This window comes from Urocitellus parryii (assembly GCF_045843805.1).
Source record: "Urocitellus parryii isolate mUroPar1 chromosome 12 unlocalized genomic scaffold, mUroPar1.hap1 SUPER_12_unloc_3, whole genome shotgun sequence".
Taxonomy (NCBI): Eukaryota; Metazoa; Chordata; class Mammalia; order Rodentia; family Sciuridae; genus Urocitellus; species Urocitellus parryii.
In genome coordinates, this window is record NW_027551760.1 from 993,373 (window position 1) to 1,013,812 (window position 20,440).

Here is a 20,440-nt window from a genome sequence, read left to right on the forward strand (position 1 = left end):
GCTCAGTACCAATCCCCAAAAGAGTCTCAGGATCTCCAGGATCTTGAGAAAGTGTTCTAGATACCTTTCCAAAATCTAAGATTACAAGTTCTACAGTGTAACAAGTGGAGTGAAGGCTGTGCCTTGGGGACAACCAGCACATCCAAACCCATGGTTTTCAACAAGTTGAGATCCAATTTTCATCTTTACTGAAAAAGTATGGCTTGTGGCCAAATATAATTCTCCCTTTTGGGACTCATGTCTTTCCCATTTATTTTTTCATTTCCTCTGTTGGCATCAGAATAATGGCACAAGAGGTATGTAAGGTTTTCTGAGGGAAAGCAGGACTTAGACAATCCACAATGGGAAAGATTGAATGTCTTCATGAAGTAGGACTTTGGACTTGAATGGATTAGTTCTATAAAGCTCACACTGTCAGGAAGGTCTGAAGTACACTCCCTGCTGCACACCTACATACAGAAACACACACGTATGCGGTGATTATAAACACTATATTCATCCCCCCAAATGTAACACACTGTCCCCTAAAGCAAAAAAAACTCTGTGGCTAACAATGTACTCACATCCTGTGGCTCTTTACCAAGGTCCTTATGGACCAAGGAGGGAAAGTCCTGTGGTTCCACACTGCCACGCAGGTCTCAGGAGAGGTGAGCCAGGCTAAATGAAGGTCAAGCAAGCTTTTCCAGGTCCCTGAGGACTAGGAGTCTTTCAACTTCCTGGGGAACCTTTACTCTAAAGTTGTAGTAGCTCAGAGGCCTTCAGGCCGCTGATACTTCCAGAAAGCCACCTCCCCATCATCACTGCAGGAAGCCAGGAGCCCAGGCTCCTTGGGGTTCCAGGCTACACAGTTGACATCCTGGGAATGGGCCTGTCGCGAGTGGGCAGCCAGGGAGAACGTGGGCTGCTGTGGATCTGAGCTGGGGTCCTCCTCAAACACCCGGATGGCATCATCCCCACAAGCGGTGGCCAGGGCCCCTGTCAGCTGACACCTGGGAGGAACAGAGGCACCAGTAGGTCTGCAGGTTGCTCCTGCCTCCCTGACCTGGCAATTCCTGTACCTGTTGTCTTCCCAAACCTCCAGCCTTAGCTGGAAGACTAAAGACTTCTGGAAGAGCTTTTCCAACTACGAGCCAAACCATGGCCCTCTTTAGGTGCTTTGATTTAGCTTTCAGTACAAAAAAATTTTTTTGGTAGAACTAGGAATTGAACCCAGGGGTGCTCTACCACTGAGCTCTGTCTCCAGCCCTTGTTACTTTTTGAGACAAGGTCTCCCTAAATTGTCCATGCTGGTCTTAAACTCGTGGTCCTCCTGCCTTAGCCTCCTGAGTCTTGGATTATAAGTGTGCACCACTTTGCTCAGCTTCCCTTGGTATAATTAGCCTGAAGTATATAACCTACACACAATTCTTAATGGAACTTTTCTCATGTGGCATAGCAGTTGCCCATGTCATAAAGTATTCTTAACCTTTTTTAAAACAGTTATTAAACAGACTATTGAATTTTACCATAATTTATGTAAATCCATTTTTGTTGAATTTTGTTATTCTCAAATGTTTGCTAATATACATAAAGCTTGGATGCACATCAATTTTCTTCATGGTTTAGAATTATTTCCTAGATCCAATTCTCATGGTCAGAATTGCTCTCTGACCTCTTCTCCTATAGGAATGGTATGGTTTTTCTAGCCTCCATTATTACCAAACTATAAAGACCTCATTCACAAATTCACAAATTCCAGGATGATGTGAGCCCTAAGGGCTGATGCTGCCCTCACAGTCTGGGATCTTAATCTTGGGACAGGCCTGGGTCTAAGTCTGCTCCCTCCTCCTTTAAGCACTAGGCCAGCCAACTTCAAGCCAACACATAGGCAGGCCTAACTTTTTTTTGGAGGGGGTGGGGGGTACTGGGGATTGAACCTAGAGTCAATTTACCATTGAGCTACATACCCAACACCTTTTTGATGATGATGATGATGATTTTTGAGACAGGGTCTTGCTAAGCTGTTTAGGGCCTCAGCCTTTCAAATCACTGGGATTACAGACAGGTACCATTGCACCCAGGTGACAAGCCTGATCTGACAGCCATTAGGGTAGCTGCTCTTTATTCCCACATACTCCCGAAATGGTGGAGGGCAGTACAGGGTTCTGACATCTCTAAAACCCCTGCTATGGTAGATGGGGAAGTCGGGGATGGAGATCTTACCAAGCAACGTCGTAAATGGTCCTGGAGTGGAAGCCCGACAAAGTGCAGATACATTTCCAACTGGGGTCGGAACCGCTGCATGCCACCCCTGCATGACAGACTTCTCTTAAGCCCCAGATGTGTCTAGGTCCTGGGGACCTCTGGGGAGTCGCTGCACCACTGCAGAGGAAAACCTATCCTGCCCTCCCTCACCCCAACCTTCAAACCATCATTTGCCCTTATCTCTAATCCTGTCCCCACCCTCATTATCTGCCTTACACACTGGCCAGAAAGCAGACTCATGAGAAGAAAATTTCCTTATTCTGCTGCAGGCTCTGACTAGTTAGCTGGCCCTTTAATGCCACCAAGAGTCAAGCCAGCCCCCTTTATTTCTCCCCAAATCCTGTGTCACTATTCCTCATGTAAGTCTAGGCATTCCCACCACCAACCTCTATTTTTGCTGTTGGGCTTTTACTGTGCATTCTCATGGTAAATTCTCGTGTTAAAATCCTACCTATCCTTTCAGATTTGGATAAGATGGCCGTTCTGCACAGCCTTCCCCCTTTCTCCCAGCACCACCTGCAGCCCTCTTGCGGCACATTACTTTTTACCTGAGTCTGCTATGGTTCATGGATGTGTCCTATCAGATGGCACACCTCTAGATGGAGGGGTCTGTCCCTTTAGCTCTACTACTGGACCCTCACCTTGTTCGTTGCCTGGCAGATACTGACGCCAGATGCGCACCGTACGGTCATCACTGCAAGATGCCAGTCGCTGGCCACTGGGATCAAAGGCCAAGCTCCACACAGTGGACTCATGGCCCTCAAGGGTGGCACAGCATACCCAGTCATCCTCTTCTTCCCGGTACAGCTTTACTGTGTCATCATAGCTAGCAGAAGCCAATAGCTGGGGGAGGAGGGAAGGAGATCCAGCAGTTGTCTGCATGGCCCAGGCAATACCTGTCATTTACAATACCTCCCCCTGCCAGAACAGGCCCAGGGATCTGTTTATATACAGAGACTAATCTTTTTGGCCACAGAAATTCCTATAAAAGCCAAGTAGAGGCTGCAGAGCAGAGGAAGGCTGGACACAAGCCTGCATGCCAAAGTTCCTTCCCACCAAGAGACCTGGCCCAATTCTTACCTCTTGGCTCGGGTGCCAAACCACATGCTTGACATCCTGTGTGTGGGAATTGAGGACGCTGACACATTCATACTCATCTTCTTCATCAACTATGGGAGAAAAACAGAAAGGAGCCCAAGATGTGATCCTGTCATGGACTCAGGGATGTCTAAGAGCTGGTTGTCCAACCTGGAGGGACCAGGACTCACCTTCCCAGACCCACACACTCTTATCTCGGCTGCAGGTGGCCAAGAGGTTGCCAGAGGGGGCCCAAGCCACTGACTTGACCTCATTTTCATGGCCTTCAAGAGTGGTTACACACTGAAAAGAGAAAGGAATGAGAATTAACAGCAGTTGTTACTCCTAGAACTTAGCCAAAACTTAAGGTCACAGTTTCTAAGTGAAGGTTGTAGCCTTCTGACTGTTATAGCCTGACTGACCTAGGTTGGCTCAGGTTCCTAAACCTGCCCTGGAGAGCACACAATGATTCCAGCCCCATGCAGCCTGGTTACCTCAAAGTCATCCTGGTTCTTCTTCCAAATACAAGTGGTAGCATCAAAGCTGGCAGAGGCTAGGTAGTTCCCACAAGGGGACCAGGCCACCTTCCGCACAGTGCGCTGATGGCCTTCAGAAAGAACAGACTTGCAGATCCAGCTGTCACCTGCAAGCAGAGGACAAGACAGGCTCTGGAGCTGGATGCACAAGAAGGTGTTGGAGCACTGTCACTGCCATTCAATAACAGAAGCTATACCTGGAGCCTGCTGTCTGACCAGGCCAAATCGGCGTAGTTTAACAATGTGCTTTTATGAAGATGCAATTGACTACTTCCTCTGGAAGAAGCCTTCCACATCAAATCTGAGGCTTCACCCTCCCAATGTGAAACTGCCAACATTCCCCAATGACCTAAAGATAAAATTTAAACGCTCCCATCCAGTTGCAAGTCACTCCACAGGCTACCATCCGACCACCCTCGGCAGCGGTCCCAGGCCGTCTGCAGAAGCGCCAAGACTCCTTCCTTTGACGAGCTCGTCTCCTGATAGCCATTCGAAAGTCGCCTCTTCCCGGGCACTCACACTATGCGCCAGGCTCAAGCAGCCCAGGCCAGGCCTTACCCTCGGTGCCCCAGATGCGGATTCTACGGTCTCCACCGCACGAAGCCAGCAGGGTCCCCGCGGGGTTCCAGGCCAGGAACCAGCAGCGGGAGTCGGGGTGCGCCGGGACGCGGGCAAGCAGCACCAACGAGTCCTTCATGGCGGCGCGGGGCAAGAAGTGGTGGGCAGAGTTGGCGCGCCGACAGCAGGTCCCAAGGCGCACGTCTCGGTGTCGCCAGCTCCAGGCTCCAGCGGCCTACGAAGCTTCGGCTTCCGCCCGCGGGCCGGGGTCGTCCTGGGAACTGAAGGGCCCGCGGCCGCGCGGCCCTCTGGGAGTTGTAGTTGCTACGCCCCACCCACGGCAGAAGAATCGCGGGCCCGCAGCGAACTGCAAGTCCCGTGAGGCCCTGCGCTGAGCTGGCGGCGCGCGCACGCCGTGACGCGCGCGGGGGACGGGGCCCGACGCCGGAGGAGGTGGTGGCCCAGGAGGAGGAAGCCGGAAGTGCATCGGACCGGGTCGGTCTGGGCGTTGCGGGATTGGGGCCTGGGATAGCTCGGCCCCGGGCAGCTAAGAAGCCCGTGACGAGGCGGAGCGGCGCCATTCCAGCCCTGAGGCCTGCTAACCGGTGAGAAGCAGGGGGCAGAATGGGGAGGGTCTTTTTTTCCGCGCAGGTTGTACCCCAAAGTGCCGGTCCCCGACCATCGGTCCCGGATCCCCGCGGCCCAGCCGCGTCCTCCGACCCTGGGCACCTTCTGGCCCAGACTCCGGGGTGCAGACATCCCACCACCAGTGGTCGATCCCCAGTACCTCCGCCCTCCCTGTCCCGGTGTGCCCAGACCCCATCTGGTCCCCGACCGTCTCTCTGCCTGGGTCCCGCATCTCTAATCCAGAGTCCCCGGTCCCCGCCCCCCGAATCCCGCAGTCCTCCAGCCTCCGCTCCGCCCTGGGTCCCACCCCCCACCCCCTGGTGTCGGCTCTTACAGCCTCGCGCCGGTAACCCAGTGCATCGCTCTCCTTCCCGGGACAGGGACAGGCAGGCTCTGCGCGCCCCGCGGAGGTCGGCGGCGACCAGCAGCGACCGCAGAGCGACGGTGGGCGGCCCCGGGCATGTATGCCCCTGGAGGCGCAGGGCTGCCCGGCGGGCGCCGGCGGAGGAGTCCGGGAGGCAGCGCTCTGCCCAAGCAGCCGGAGCGTAGCCTGGCCTCGGCCCTGCCTGGCGCCCTGTCTATCACTGCGCTGTGCACTGCCCTCGCCGAGCCCGCCTGGTTGCACATCCACGGAGGCACCTGTTCCCGCCAGGAGCTGGGGGTCTCGGACGTGCTGGGCTACGTGCACCCGGACCTGCTGAAAGGTGAGGGCGCCGTGCTCCTGCCCTCCGGGCCAGGGGGCGTGCAGTATGTGGGACTAGCTGAAGCAGAGATAATTGGGGGGAGGGGGTAGCACTTGGTTGAAGGAAACAACCCGTTCCTTCTTGGTGTCCATGCCCACCAGGTGGCTCTGTATGGGGTCCGACCTCTAATTAATTCTAATGTTCTTCTGCTAAGCACCTACTCCTCACAGCCATGCTAATCCGGACTCCTTGTTATTTTAGGATTCTGCCCATGGAAGGGCGCTATATGTGGAGAAAAGATAAGGGTGCTAAGGGTCGTGATTAGCCATACTCTTCTAAGGAACCTATAGGGAGATACAGGAAAGCAGCTTTAGGTCAGCCTGATTGATGGAGAAAAAAAGGAACTTTTAATATGGCTAGGTTTTAAAAAATATTTTAATTCTATGGTATTTGTACTTTTCTCAAAGAAAAAGGGGGTCCACGGCATTTTGGGTCATCAGAAGTCAGTTCCATTGCCAACAAACAGTTGGAATTTGGCTCCTGAAACTCTTATAAGTAGCCTAACTGAGGTAAAGTTGCTTTGTTGTTTTCTCATTCAGGTAGGCAGAAGAAAGTGACTGTTCTCTTTACTTGGCAAGGCAGGAGTTCAGAGCCCACAGGAGGGCCTGTCTCAAGAAGCTCTGTGCCTCATCCTGCCCTGTCCTACCTCCATTATAATGGGGGTAAAGGCTGTGTAGTGTGAGGGTAGGACTATACTATCTGATTTCTAAGCTAAAAATGGTCAGTGAACCCCCAGACATCCCTTAGAAACATCACAGTTTATCACCCCATTTATCAACCATTCTTAAAAGTCTTCCTGTTTCCTTCTGTGCCTCTTCCTGGTTGTGATGTATTCCAGATATCTGCTGCCCCGGTATTAGAAGCCCTTCCTGTTAGATATCTGTATGTTGTCTCTTGAAGGATTCAAGCCCTGGAGTTTGGTGAAAAGGTCTTATTTCCCCTCTGTGCATAGGGTCATATATCATATCTGCAGATCTATGCTGAGAAATCTTATTCTGTAGTAGCCTAATGCTATCTTTCTCCGATCATTCTCTCTCTCTCTCTCTCTCTCTTTTTAATGTTTATTTTTTAGTTGGACATGAATCATCTTTATTTTAATTGTTTATTTTTATGTAGTGCTGAGGATCGAACCCAGGGCCTCGCACGCTACCACTGAGCCACAACCCCAGCCCTCTGATCATTCTCTTAATGTTTTGCTTCTCTTGAGTTTTAGAGGCTTTTGGATGATTTTATAGAGAACAGGCTGGGGACTTCTGGTTTGCTTCCAGATTTCACCCTGAATGGTGCCCTGGCCTGGGTTGGCTCTTTAAAACCAATGGAGGCCTGGGGATGTGCAGCTTTTTCCATGTCATGTAGCTGATGGCACAAGGGCCATCAAATTCAAGTGAATTTGCATGATCTTCCCCTCAGCACATTCCCCCTGCATCTGCCTTCTGGGAAGTACAGTTGCCACCTTCCTACCACTTCCTCTAGGCCTTTTGCACTTCACCCCATGGAGTTTCAGGGGTTCCGTGTCACCTACAAACAGGGAGAGTTCATGGTGCTTCCTCTTTGAAGATCATCCTGGGTGTGGGAGTTCATAAAATTCACATGACCCAGGGAGAGGCAGTCTGGTCCCACATCCTTATTTCAGAAATCCAGGAAGCTGTGCCTCAAAACAGTGAAGTGATCTCAAGGCGACCCAGCTAGGTGCCTAGCCAAGACTCCAATGTGACACCAATGTACAGCGATTCTGTCTCTCATTTAAGGTTTTTATTCTGTTTTACTGTAACTGTCAAAGAATAATCTCACAAACCAGGCGTGGTTGTACACGCCTGTAGTCCCAGTGGCTGGGTAGGCTGAGATAGGAAGATCACTTAGGAGGATCACAAGTTCAAAGTCAGCTTCAGGGGCTGGGGATGTGGCTCAAGCGGTAGCGCGCTCGCCTGGCATGCGTGCGGCCCGGGTTCGATCCTCAGGACCACATACCAACAAAGATGTTGTGTCCGCCGAGAACTAAAAAATAAATATTGAAAATTCTCTCTCTCTCTCTCTCCTCTCTCACTCTCTCTTTTAAAAAAAAAAAAAAAAAACAAAGTCAGCTTCAGAAAATTCGAGGCGCTAAACAACTCTGTGAGACCCTGTCTCTAAGTAAAATACAAAATAGGGCTGGGGTGTGGCTTAGTGGCCAAGTGCCCAAAGTTTAATTCTTGGCACACCCCCCCCCCAAAAAAAAAAAAAAAAGAATGACCTTGCCTTAGTGTGCATCCTTGTCAAAGGCATGTGAAAAATAAAAAGAAGTTCTTGGTGTATGTTCTCCTATGTTCACATATGTATTTACCCTTTCTAAGAAATTTCATCTTACATAAAATCTGTTACCTTAACCTTTACATTACTTCTGCTATGTGTTTAGAGGTCTTAGCCCATGGCTTTTTTCTGTGGCTTGCCCGTGGCTGTCTCCTTGTCCAGTGCAAGCAGGAACACATGGTGTCTGTTCACAGGAGAGTTGGCAGTGGTGCTTTGTGAGCTGTCACAGAAACAGGAGAAGGCAAAGAATCAGGAAGTCCCTGATTGCTCCTCTTCTCCCTTTTCTTTACCTGTTGGTTTTGGTATCCAGTGAGCTTTCAGACATGTCGCATCCTGGGCGACCATGCTGATCCTCAGGACCTGACAGATAGTGAAACTTGACCTGGGGATATTTCACATCTCAAGAGGAGCAGAGCTGCTGGGCACAGATGGATAGATGCTTCCAGGGGAAGAACAGACCTGCCAGGCTTCCTCGTGCCATGAGGAGTGGGGCAGGCCAACTGGCCGCACCAGCGCTAGTGTTGGCATTATGTTAAGTACACTCTATGTCACCTTTCGGTTTCTGCTAAACATCTTTTTTGGTAGGTACGGTCATCAGCCCCACTTCACAACCGTCTCAGCTCAGGTACATTGGGTAATCTGCTCAGGAGCACACAGCTAATCTGGGTGGCATTGATGCCGAAATCCATTCTCTATTACCACCCGCCTTAGTGTGTTCAGTTTTGTTTCTTTTAGTCAGAGATGCCCAAGGCTGGGGCTGGGGATGTGGCTCAAGCGGTAGCATGCTCGCCTGGCATGCGTGCGGCCCGGGTTCGATCCTCAGCACCACATACCGACAAAGATGTTGTGTCCGCCGAGAACTAAAAAAATAAATATTAAAAAAAAAAATTCTCTCTCTCTCTCTCTCTCTCTCTCCTCTCTCACTCTCTCTTAAAAAAAAAAAAAAAAAAAAAAAAAAAAAAAAAAAAGATATGCCCAAGGCTTATCATTTCCCCGTTCTGGTTGAATTTTGATCACAAGCCCAGCCAGAGCTGTGCTCTTTGTCCCCCTCTGCCTCAGTGATCAGGCTCAGGTTGGTGATCCCAAGGCAAAGCCACTCATCCTCCACTCAACCAAAGAGGCTTTAACAAGTGCAGCCCAGCTCAGAAGGTTCTGTCCTAAATTCTTCCAACCCCCAAGGGCTGCCTGCTCAACACATAGCTCTTGAACTTGGCTCTGGGTTCAGAGCAATATTCAGACCTGGGGAAGGGGTGACCCATACCCCCTTTCTGTCTCCCCGGTGAGGCCAGCAAGGACAGCTCCATGAACAGCCTCAGGAAGCATCTTTGGAGAATGAGGAAGTTTGGAATTTGGAATCAGGTGACTCACGATTGACAGCAGCCACTGGAGGATCCAGGGCTTTCCTGAGAGGGCCTGTGTACCTGCGGGTGGAAATGAGGCAGCTGGCACTGCAAGGCCCTGCAGGGCCTGACCTTAGTCATCTGGACTAGCATCATTGCTGTCTATGGGAAAGACCTGGCTGGACACTAGAGGGCCCTGTTGGAGGCCTGAGATGTGTCTAGAAGCTAAGAAAGTCAGTGAGGAGAGGCTGGCAGGTAGGACCATGCACACAGAGAGGGACTGGGACAATGGGGAAGTGCCTCTAACTCACAGGGACCCAATGAGGAGGAGGGAGGTGGGACAGCAGCAGGAAGCTGGTCAGAAGCCACTATAGTCTTCCTGCCTACAGCCCACATAGGTCAGGAGGGGGTTAGAGTAATGGGCAGGTAGACAGGAAGAGCCAGGGCCTTCAAAACAAATCCAGCCCTGTGACTCACCAGTGACCTTGGGCAAAGTCAGCTCCCTGGGATCCTATTACATAGCAGCTGCCTTCTTTCCTGGTGACTCGAGGGGACAGTCAAGCAGTGTTTAACAAAATAAACAGGCTAGAGCACAACTGGAGGACAGGGTGTATGTTTCACCAGAGTATGGTGGACCTAACCACTGCTTGGATTTAAAGTCAGGGCCTTGCCCCACGTGCCTTCCTCTTCCACAAATAAAGTCACACCTACATAACCCTTGGGGCCTGTGCCTCTAGTCCTCCTCTGGAGAGAGAGCAGGTACAGTTGCCTGCCCTGCCTGCTGCTGTATAGAAAGGGAAGCAAGACACAGTAAGGCCGTGTCCCCAGGGAAAACTCTGAACTGAGTCCTCAGTGGTCTGGGATAACTCTGCTGCCTTCCTGTGTGCCGAGACCTCTCAATGAAAGTCCCATCGGAGACATGGCAGCAGGCTCCTGGATCATCCATTATCGTCATGCAAAAGGAAGTTCACAATTTCTTTCTTCTGAAATCTTAGGGCATGGGCTGGGGATATAGCTCAGTTGGTAGAGTGCTTGCCTCACATGCACAAGACCCTGGGTTCGATCCCCAGCACTGCAAAAAAAAAAAAAAAAAAAAAAAAACCAAAAACAAGGAAATTTAGGAGGCTATCCAGTGGAGATAAGCATGTACATGAAATCTTAGAGCTTCCTCACAGCTTTGGGGTGTAGAAAGGCAGCTGGCAAATCTGCCTGAGGTTCAGATGGAAAGCCCCTTCTCTGAGCCACACTGTGGTTCTGATGAGTGAGCCCTCCGTCTGATTTTAGTGGACCCCTCTTCTGACCCACACATGGCAACTGTGTGGTCCAAAAAGTTGGTGTAAGAAAAACACTGGGTGATGTTGCTGTGGCCCAGTTGTAACAGCCCCTGACAATAACAGAACAGGTGGCTGCTCTGTCATTGGCAAGGAATCAGCTGGCCCTTCATTGCACCCTGTGACTGGGACAGGAGCAGATATTATTGCTTTCATTTGATTCATGAGAGAAAGAGGCTGAGGGCAGTCAAGTACTTGCTCAAGGTAACCTGCAGTCCAGAATCTTCCTGGTGTCCTGACCATTACCCAGAACTGGACTCCTGGCCCACAGTGCTGCAGAGGCTCAAACACCACATGAAGCAGATTCTGCCCAGTACATCCCCATATGAGCACTTCCGGTTATTTAATGACCCTAACCTTTCTTGCCTTTCTTTTTTCCTTGAGTTTTCCTGCTGCAAGCTGTTCCTTTAGCAGCCCAGCAAGCTGCTGCTGAGGACGCTCTGGCAGCATTTGTCAGCCCCTGACCCCTCCACTCCAGGCGCCTCTTTAGGATTTGATTGATTATCTCCCTTAGGGAAAATAAAGCAGCTGACTGGGGCTTAGTGATTCCAAGCAGCACAGGGCAGGGTGTGAAGTCACTCTGACCTGGAGAAAATCACTTAATTCCTGGGGCCCTGATTCCTCATCTGAGCTGGGTGATGAACCACCCCCAGGTGGTGGCAGGATGAACTAAGAAAACATTAGACTCTGGGTGTGCTGGCTCTTCCCTCAGGGGTATGCGGGGCACCTCCCTCCGTGTTTGTCTCTGGCCAGGGGCTGGTGGATATCTGGAAGGTGAAGCTTTAATCACGTGCATATTTTCCTTATTACTAAAATAAATGTATTTTGAACCCCAGGCATATAGAAGTGTATATAATAGGTGCACATTTTTAAATTTTTTTTAGTTGTCAATGGACCTTTATTTATTTTTAATATCTTTATTTTGTTTTTATGTGGTACTGAGAATCAAACCCAGTGCCTCACACATGCTAGGTGAGCGCACTATCACTTGAGCCACATCCCCAACCCCAATAGGTACACATTTTTAAGGATAATAAAATGAGCATCCTATGCTCACCAGTGAGCGGAAGCAGCAAAGCAGTCTTTTTGAAGCCCCACGAATCCCTTTCTTCACTCGTTGCCTGGCTGCATTGAGTAACGCGAGTAGAACCCAATGAGACCTGCTGCAGAGCAGCCTACCTCTTCCAGGGCATTCCTGGAAGCAGCAGAGGACATTCGCGTCCGGCCACATCCCCCCAAGTACTGCGCAGACCCTGAGAAGAGCCATCTCAGCTACTAGCAGTAATCAGAGCAAAGCAGGGGCAGCCCCTGCCTCCTAGGCATTTCTTTCATGGAGGGCTGTGGGGTTTGGGACTCCTGCAGCCCTGCCACGCCGTCTCAGCTGCAGGGGCTGGATGCACTACAGGCTGGTCCAGCTGTGGGCAGAGCTCTCGCTCCCTGGCAGTGCGCTGCCGTCACTGGGGCTGGCTGTTCAGGCCCCAAACAGATGGTCAGCAGATGAGATCATGACATCCCTAAGGGCAGCTCAATGAGTGACCCAAAGCCAGATGGAAGCACATGAACCTTGTCCTGGTCCAGCTAGCATTTGAATGAAGAATTCTGAGCCTGAGGTAGGATATACCTGTCAGTCACAAAGGTCCAGTGCCTCCCTCTGCCCAAGACCCCTTGGTGGGGCAACTGCTGGGTTGAGTCTGCTTTGTTGGGTTTGGGTCCCCTGCCCCTCGCTCCTGGACTTTTCTTTCATCCTTCCACCTTCCTCTGGGATCTGGGACAGTATTTCTTGGAGAGAAGGCTTGGACCATATGCTCGAGGGTTACCTGCACTGCTTGTCAAAATCCAGATTTCTCAGCCCTGTTCCAGACTTAGAAAGCAGACCTCTGGGGGCCTGAAACATGCTTTCAGCCAGCACCCAAGATACATCGATGTGTATGAGGGCTTGATTATCACCACCCACAGACTCATCCTGACCAAGATTTGGGAAGAGATCCTGTACCCTGAGTCTGGCCAGCCTTTTCCAGGTTTTTTAAATCATTTGTTGACCTGTGGCCTGAATGAAAGAGCTGGCCAACACCTGGAAGAGTGGGGAGGGGAAATTAAGGCCCATGACTTTCTTTCGTTTTGCTGTACTGGGTATTAAACTCAGCGGGGCTCGACCACTGAGGTACATCCATACACCCCAACCTTTTTTTTTTTTTGGGGGTACCAGGGATTGAATCTAAGAGTGCTTAACCATTGAGCCACATCCCCAGCACTTTTTTTGTATGTGGTGCTGGGGATTGAACCCATGGCCTTGTGCATTCGAGGCAAGCACTTTACCAACTGAGCTATATCCCCAGCCCCCCTAGCACTTTTTAGTTTTTTAAAATATTGAGACAGGGTCTTGCTGTCACTTAGGGCCTTGCTAAATTGCTGAGGCTGGCTTTGAACTTGCAATCTTCCTGCCTCAGCCTCCTGAGCTGCTGGGATTACAGACATGTGCCATTGCACCTGGCTCCCTAACCTTTTTTTTTAATTTATTTTTTTATTTTTATTTTTTAAATTTTGAGACAGGGTCTTGCTAAATTGCCCAGGCTGGCCTCAGACATGCAATCCTCCTCCCAAGTAGCTGGGATTACAGATAGGTCAGCAAAATCCATTTTCTTCCCCCCTGCCCCCAGTACTTAGGATGGAACCCAGGGCGTCATGTGGTAGGCAAGTGCTCTACCACTGGTCTACATCCACAGCCCTTTTTGTTTTGAGATGGGTTCTCACTGACTGAGACTGGCATTAGACTTGGGATTCTCCTGCCCCAACTTCCCAAGAAGCTGGAATGACAGACATGTGCCACTGTGCCTGGTCATTTTCAACTTTTATTAATACTTAAAATACTTAATCATGATCTGACTTCTTTTGGGATCAGACTGTGTTTTATTCTGTGCTTCTAGAAGCTTTGGAAGTTTGCATGGCTATCAAAACAGTGTTGTGTAGTTAACAAATGATGCTAAAGTTTTGTGAGGAAGAGTAAATCCCTGTATCGGACGCCTGGTTGTCGTCACCCTGGGACCTGCCTTCACCATGGCTCTGAATATTGCTCTGCCTCCCCATCTTCTCTTTCCGTTGTTCTCTCATTTAGGGGGAGCATGCGTGCACCTTGGCGACGTCTATTAATTTCTGAGCCTTTTGGGGCTTTGTGGTGTGAATCTAGTTTGATAATTTCATTTCCCAGCCCCCTTCTCTTTGGGTCTATGCTTTGTTAAAAAGTCTTGTTCTTTAGGGTTCAGGGAGGGAGTGAAAGCAAATGGGCCAGTGCTGTCTACTGTCTTTCTGCATCATTTAATACTTTCTTTTAGTTACTGATTTCTCTAAACACCTTCAACTTTTCCCCCTTTTCATTTTATTTATTTTTCATTGTGGTAAAATTTAAAAAGAACAAAATTTACCATTTTAGCTGGGCATGGTGTTGCACACCTGTAATCCCAGCAGCTCAGGAGGCTGAGGCAGGAGGATTGCAAATTCAAAGCCAGCCTCAGCAACTTAGCAAGGCTCCTAAGCAACTTAACGGTCCCTGTCTCAAAATAAAATATAAAAAAGGGCTAGGGATGTGGTTAGGTTAAGCACCCTGGGTTCAATCCCTGGTATAAAAAATTCTTTTTTACTATTTTGGTGTTCAGTTCAATGACATAAAGAATGTTCACACGTTGCACAAACATCACCACTGTTCTTTCCAGAATTTCCTCATCATCCCATATTGAAACTCTACACATTATAAAACATGATACTCTCCCTGGCATTCCACTTTCTGTCTTTAGGAATTTGACTATTTCAGGTGTCTCATATAAGGGAACTCAGTATTTGTCCTGGGTTTGCTTATTTCACTTACTATCTTCAGGTTCAACTTCTTTTTGGTACAAAAGGGAAGGAATGAGTAAGTAGAGGGTCAATATTGACTGATCTCTGGCCTTAGCCTTTCTGTCTCTGCTCAGGTGACAGTGGGCTTTCCCCACAAGCCCCAAGCATCCTTTAGCAGAGTGCGTTAACATACCACATTCATTAATTGCCAGGACCTTTAAAAACACTGAGAAGTGCAGGGGAATGCTGCACGAAGAGCCTTAAAGGTGCATGGGAACACGGACCCAAGGTTCCTGTCTGCAGCTGTGGAGGTTGTCCCTCTGCAGACCAGCTCGTGCAGGAGCCAAGCCAGTGTCCTCTAGGGCTCCCTGGGTTCACAGGATGGTGGGGGTGGGGTGCTGCCCATGCCAGGGTGTGATTGGGGCCTGAAGCTTTGGTTCTCCTCCCACAGATTTCTGCATGAACCCCCAGACAGTGCTGCTCCTGCGGGTCATTGCTGCCTTCTGCTTCCTGGGCATTCTGTGCAGCCTCTCCGCCTTCCTTCTGGATGTCTTTGGACCCAAACATCCAGCCCTGAAGATCACGCGTCGCTATGCCTTTGCCCATATCCTCACTGGTAAGCCCAGGGCCTGCTGTCCTAGGGGAGGACCCGGCCTAGAGTGGGAGTGGCAGGTGGGATTCATTTCTGCAGGCGGACATCACTCCAGGTGCTCGAGTGCCGAGCTCTTGCCCTCGGAGCACTCACTGGGTATTAGCAGCTTGCTCCAGCCATTTGCAGATGGTCTTGCAGGGAGCATGTGCCTGCTGGGCACTGCTGGAGACAGGGGATAGTGTTAGAATCCTGCGAGAGACCCCTCAGCTCTCCAAAAATAGCTGAAGCTGACTCGAGCTTAGGACCTGGAAAGAGCAAGGAAGGAACCAGGCCACAGCCCTGTACTTCCCCTGAGAGCACAGCGGGCTCTCCTTCTCTGCAGGCCGGCCTTTGCAGGAGGCTGGGCTGATGTGTGTGTTTGATTTAATGGTAGTGCCAGCCAACTGTAGCTCCCACATTTTATGTTCTTTTTTTTTTTTTTTAGTTTTAGATGGACACAATACCTTTATTTTATTTATTTATTTATTTTATGTGGTGCTGAGGATCAAACCCAGTGCCTCATACATGCGAGGCAAGCACTCTACCACTGAGCCACAATCTCAGCCCTTATATTCTTATATATTCTTTTTAGGTCCCCAGCATACCCAGGCACCTTAGTATCCCAACTGCAAATTCTTTAGACAGAGAATCTGCCTGGTCTAGTCGGAGTCAGATAGCTGTTCCTAGCCTTGGGCCGTAGAACTCCTTGCAGGGCCTGGGGCCAGGTAGGCTCCTACTTAGAATGGAGCAAGAGGCTGTGATTGGTCCTCAAGCATCCTAGCCACAGGCATCTGCTAATCCCCCTTCTTGCTGTCCCTCTGTCCCCCAGTCCTGCAGTGTGCCACCGTCATCGGATTTTCTTACTGGGCTTCTGAACTCATCCTGGCCCAGCAGCAGCAACATAAGAAGTACCATGGCTCCCAGGTCTATGTCACCTTTGCAGTTAGCTTCTACCTGGTGGCAGGAGCTGGTGGAGCCTCAATCTTGGCCACCGCAGCCAATCTTCTGCGCCACTACCCTACAGAGGAAGAAGAGCAGGCTCTGGAGCTGCTGTCTGAGATGGAGGAGAACGAGCCCTATCCCGCGGAGTATGAAGTCATCAACCAATTCCAGCCACCCCCTGCCTACACACCCTAATGCCAGCTGGGCTCTTCCTCCACAGCCCCTCCCCCAGTGCTGCAGCTCCTCTCACACCCAGAGGGCCTGCTTCCCCAATAGGCCTCACCGTAGGACCCTGACCATCCTCACCAAACCTTCCCCAGGAGAGATTCTGCCTTTAGGGTTGTCCATGTGTCCCTCCTCCCAAAAGCTGGGATCCAGCAACTTTATATAATGCCTTCTCCTTTCTGCCACCCTCTGTTCCCGTCCATTCACTAGTCACTACCAACCAGGGATGGTCAGACAAGTATTCCCCCATCGTGGGCCACATCTTTGGGACCAGGACTCCCTGGGGAGCTGCTAATAGTGGACATTCCCAGAGAGAGAAATTGTCAACAGGGCCCAAGAGAGAAAGGGGACCATGTTGGCAGACTCGAGTCACCAGGCTCTGAGCTTGTTCCACAACTGTGGCTCCTTGTTGACCACCTCCTTCCTCCGTGGAGTGCCCTAGTCCCAGGCTGTCCACTCCCTGGATTCTCTGCACTTTAGTCTTTGGACTTCTCCTCGCGGGAGAAGGAACCACCGTCATCGGGGAGTAGAGGGCCGCCCTCCCTGCCCACCCTGGCTTCTGTGGTGGGAGCCAGGCAAGGAGAGCAGGACCTGGCAGGAGCCCACGCCTTCTGGTGCCTATATAGGACCAGTGTGAAGGGGACTCCATCTCCCAGCCCCTTCGCCTTTTAAAATGAAAGGAAAAAACAAAACTAAGCAACAACCACCATATTCTCTTTTTAAAATAGGGACAAGGCTGTTATCATTTTTCAGAAATGAATCCCATCCCTTTTGGCTCTGCAATAGTTTGGACCACAGCTCCTTCTGAGCCCTGGTGGCCCTCCCTGAGTATCTCCCAGAAGAATGCAGCCCCTCTCTCCTGGCTCCCTCCTCCCAGTAATGGCGGCTCCCTGGGGCCTTCCTGTGGAACCATTGCTGCACGCCTCAGAGGGCTGAGGACTGTGGCCTGGCTGGCTGGCCAGCGTGGTGCTCCTCAGGACTGCAGCACTGAGACGGAACCTGGCCTCAGCTCAGGAACAGGGGCCACAGCAGGGCAGGACCCTCCTGTCTCCACATAGGAACTCCGACCAGGCAACAGGCCTGCCTACGGCCTTCAGACTCCGTGTGTCCCCTAGAATGTGACTTGGGCTACAGCTCGCTGCATGCCCCTGCCCCCTTCTTGAATGTACTCTGGTCGCAGTGTGCTCCTGGCTCTTTGTTGCCCTCCATCCCTCTGGCTACCCTGTTTGCTCTAGATCTAGCAGAATTTTCTGCCTGAGACCTGGAGTATCACATGGGGAAAATGGGAGACACCCCCAGCCTGGATTCAGACGACTGAGCTGTCCGTACTCAGTTCTCTGGAGCCATGTCCAGTGCTGAGCTAAAAAGGGAACATATTCCAGTCTCCTCCCATCCTTGAGGTGATAAGCAGTTGGAGCAAGAATGCAGAATGGATGCTGCCATTGAGCTGTGGCAGAAGGGGACTGTCATGCCCCTAGGCGCCTTTGGCCAGAATGACCAGGGATGTCTGGACAAATGCTTGTGTGGGTGAGGACCATGTCTGCACACGAGTGAGTGGCTGCTTGGAGTTCACTGCTGTGATGCCAAAGCGTGCCCCGAGGTGATGCCCTCACTCCTGCACACCTGTCCCGTAGGCAGGAGAGGCTGCCGAGTGATGCCTGAGCACAGAGCCAAGGAGCTAAATTAATAAGTCTGTCTGTCAAGTCCTGAGTTTGTCATTGGCAGGTTTCTGAGGTGTGGCCAGCTTTTTCTGAGTGTGGGTGTCTGAGCGAGCAGGCCAGAAGGCCAGGCACCAAACTCGCATGCCAAAGTGAACGGTCATCTCGTAAGGCCTGGGCACGGCCCTGTGGACCGTTCCACGTGATTTGGAACCCACTTTTTATTGGCTTCCCATGCCTCTGGCCTTTCTTTCCCTGCCATCCTGACACTGATAGTTTGTCATAAAAAGCCCTCCGGTTGTGTTTTTCTTTTCTAGGAAAAAAAATTAAAACGCAAAACAAAAAACAAACTACAGATAAGAATGTAAGTGCCAATGACTGCCTGTCATTTTTCTGTCACAATTTTTCCAATTTGATCTGTTCCCTTCCTCTCGGAAAAGCAGAGGACATAGATGAGGCTTGTGATTTAAAACAGTGAGAAGGGACTTGGCGTGTGCCTGCTTCATGAGATCTGTACCTCCAGGGGCCTCCTAGCCCTGACGCCTTTCTCACAGGGAACTTCCAAGCCCTTCAGCTAGACACAGTCGATGGCGCCCCAGCCCTTTCTCCCTGCCTCCCCTGGGGTGCTGCAGGAGAGCTGCTGGACCTCACTGTGGGGAGGAAGGCTTCAGCCGTGGCTTCAGAAGAGCTGCCCTTTCATTGATGCCATAGGACGCAATGCTGGGAGGCCTGGGAGTAAGTGGTTCCAGGATGACCTGTAGGGGTCGTTTCCGGGTGCTGCTGGGAACTAGTGTTGCTCACACTCCGTTCTCCACCCACAGCCTGGGCCCCAGTGTATGTGACAGAGGGCTTAGGGCTTCCTTGGGGAGCGACCGATTTAGATGGCCTTTTTTTTTTTTTTTCCTGGGGAGAGTACACGTCTTTATTAGGAGCTGGGAATTTGTTCTCTTCTGCCTGCTCAGACATTCATATGAAGGGTCCCTTGTGTTATGCACAACTCACCATTAGCCTCCATGAGAAACACGGTGATTGGCAGGATCCTGTCTCCCGGGATTTTGATGTCCTTAGTTCAGGAGATGGCCTTGTGCCTTGTGGAGGGAAGTGAGGTGTCTGCTGGACAGCTAGAAACAGCGCCGTTCCAGAGGAGAGGAGCAGGCAGCTTCAGGGGGAGAGGACATTCCCACCAAGGGGATGGCAAGGACAACACCGCACTGGGGACCAGGACCTGGTGGGAGAAGGGGTGAAGGCCCATGGAATGCCCTAAAAGCCACAGGGAGAGGAAAGGGGGGCACCCAGCTCCATGGGCATGACAGTGTGAAGGAAATGTGTAAAATGTGAGAAGGTGGGACAGATGGGACTGACACCCCAGTAGGGGGGGAAGCAGCAGTCACAGCCAGGGGCTAGGTAGGGACCCAGTAACCCCAGTCCTTGCAGATCCGCGAGCATTCATACTCCACAGTTGGAAGGTAGAGTCAACTGCGGACCTCGGTGGGGCACATGAGGGGCACTAAAAAGCCCTTGGGAAACAGGAAGTGGTGGTTGCCAAGGGGAAAGGATGTCCTCACCACACACCCAGAGGCTCTCCAGCTGGCATCTCACCCACAGTTGAACATGCTCTGGGTCACTATGCTAATGAGTCACAAGGTTCTATAGGGAGACACAACGGAACTAATAAACTTCCTGGCCCTTGTCTTCAAATAGCCTGCAGTCTTCCTCTTTGTGCAGTTTTTTGTGGGAGTAGCACTTTGATGAAGGTTGGGCAGTGTGTGGAAGAAAGAACGTGACTACTTTTTGGTGGGTACACGGACATGAAGGCACTCTGTTAGGGATGGAGGTTTGGGAACTAAGAACTACTGGGTTCCTCACTGTAGTGCTTGACTTCACTGCTGTGGGAGAAGACAGCCCCCTCAGCAACAAGTTCACTGACCCCAGTGATGGAGGACTGGCCTGCACATTTGACTGCGCAGGACACGTGGTGGTGAAGGACAGGTGGAGAGACTCCTCAGCCTAACCATGTGGGAATGGTCAATTGTGTTACGGCTTGTTTCAGGAGCTATACAGGTCCCTGAGAGTGGGACCTGGGGGTGCAGAACCTGTAGGCAGCCCTGTTGAGAGGTTCCTGTCCTTGTCTCTAGAAAATGGCAACTGGCCCTGTAAGGGACCTTCCCTGTGGTGAGATGGAACACGTGGCCCCGATGCCCGCTGTGTTCCACCTGTCTTGGGGCGCTCTCGTTCAGAATTCCAGTGCCTCCCCTATTGGTGGAGAGTTAGCTTCCGGAATCACCTTGGGGTGCTCGGTGTAGGCTTTGTTGTAGTGGGGAGAGGGTGTCCCTTATTCTTTCCCACTTGTTTGCCTCATGATCATGGGGGCAAGGGAAATTTGCACATGTGAGCGCACACATACAATTTCTATT

At 51.0% G+C, this 20,440-nt stretch overlaps 2 protein-coding genes across 2 annotated transcripts; one reads left to right on the forward strand and one right to left on the reverse strand.

Moving 5' to 3' along the window:
- Positions 1-240: 240 nt before the first annotated feature.
- On the reverse strand, positions 241-4,732 carry Ciao1 (cytosolic iron-sulfur assembly component 1). The gene is made up of 7 exons (XM_026414083.2): positions 4,416-4,732; positions 3,816-3,964; positions 3,513-3,624; positions 3,325-3,413; positions 2,886-3,087; positions 2,203-2,290; positions 241-989 (listed from the first exon to the last, which is right to left on the reverse strand). The coding sequence occupies exons 1-7, from the start codon at positions 4,552-4,554 to the stop codon at positions 749-751; spliced, it is 1,020 nt and encodes a 339-aa protein (XP_026269868.1). The 5' UTR covers positions 4,555-4,732; the 3' UTR covers positions 241-748.
- Positions 4,733-4,897: 165 nt separating this feature from the next.
- On the forward strand, positions 4,898-18,904 carry Tmem127 (transmembrane protein 127). The gene is made up of 4 exons (XM_026414084.2): positions 4,898-5,020; positions 5,423-5,746; positions 15,022-15,186; positions 16,031-18,904. Exons 2-4 carry the CDS (start codon positions 5,503-5,505, stop codon positions 16,336-16,338), a joined length of 717 nt encoding a protein of 238 aa, XP_026269869.1. The 5' UTR covers positions 4,898-5,020; positions 5,423-5,502; the 3' UTR covers positions 16,339-18,904.
- Positions 18,905-20,440: the final 1,536 nt, after the last annotated feature.

Coding starts and splice junctions, on each gene's coding strand:
- Ciao1 (XM_026414083.2), bottom strand. CDS start 4,554: ATGAAGGACTCGTTGGTGCTGCTTGCCCGCGTCCCGGCGCACCCCGAC. Junction 3,965..4,415: donor CCGCATCTGGGGCACCGAGG/GTAAGGCCTGGC, acceptor CTCTGCTTGCAG/GTGACAGCTGGATCTGCAAG. Junction 2,291..2,885: donor TCTGCCAGGCAACGAACAAG/GTGAGGGTCCAG, acceptor TCTGTCATGCAG/GGGTGGCATGCAGCGGTTCC.
- Tmem127 (XM_026414084.2), top strand. CDS start 5,503: ATGTATGCCCCTGGAGGCGCAGGGCTGCCCGGCGGGCGCCGGCGGAGG. Junction 5,747..15,021: donor GCACCCGGACCTGCTGAAAG/GTGAGGGCGCCG, acceptor CTCCTCCCACAG/ATTTCTGCATGAACCCCCAG. Junction 15,187..16,030: donor CTTTGCCCATATCCTCACTG/GTAAGCCCAGGG, acceptor TCTGTCCCCCAG/TCCTGCAGTGTGCCACCGTC.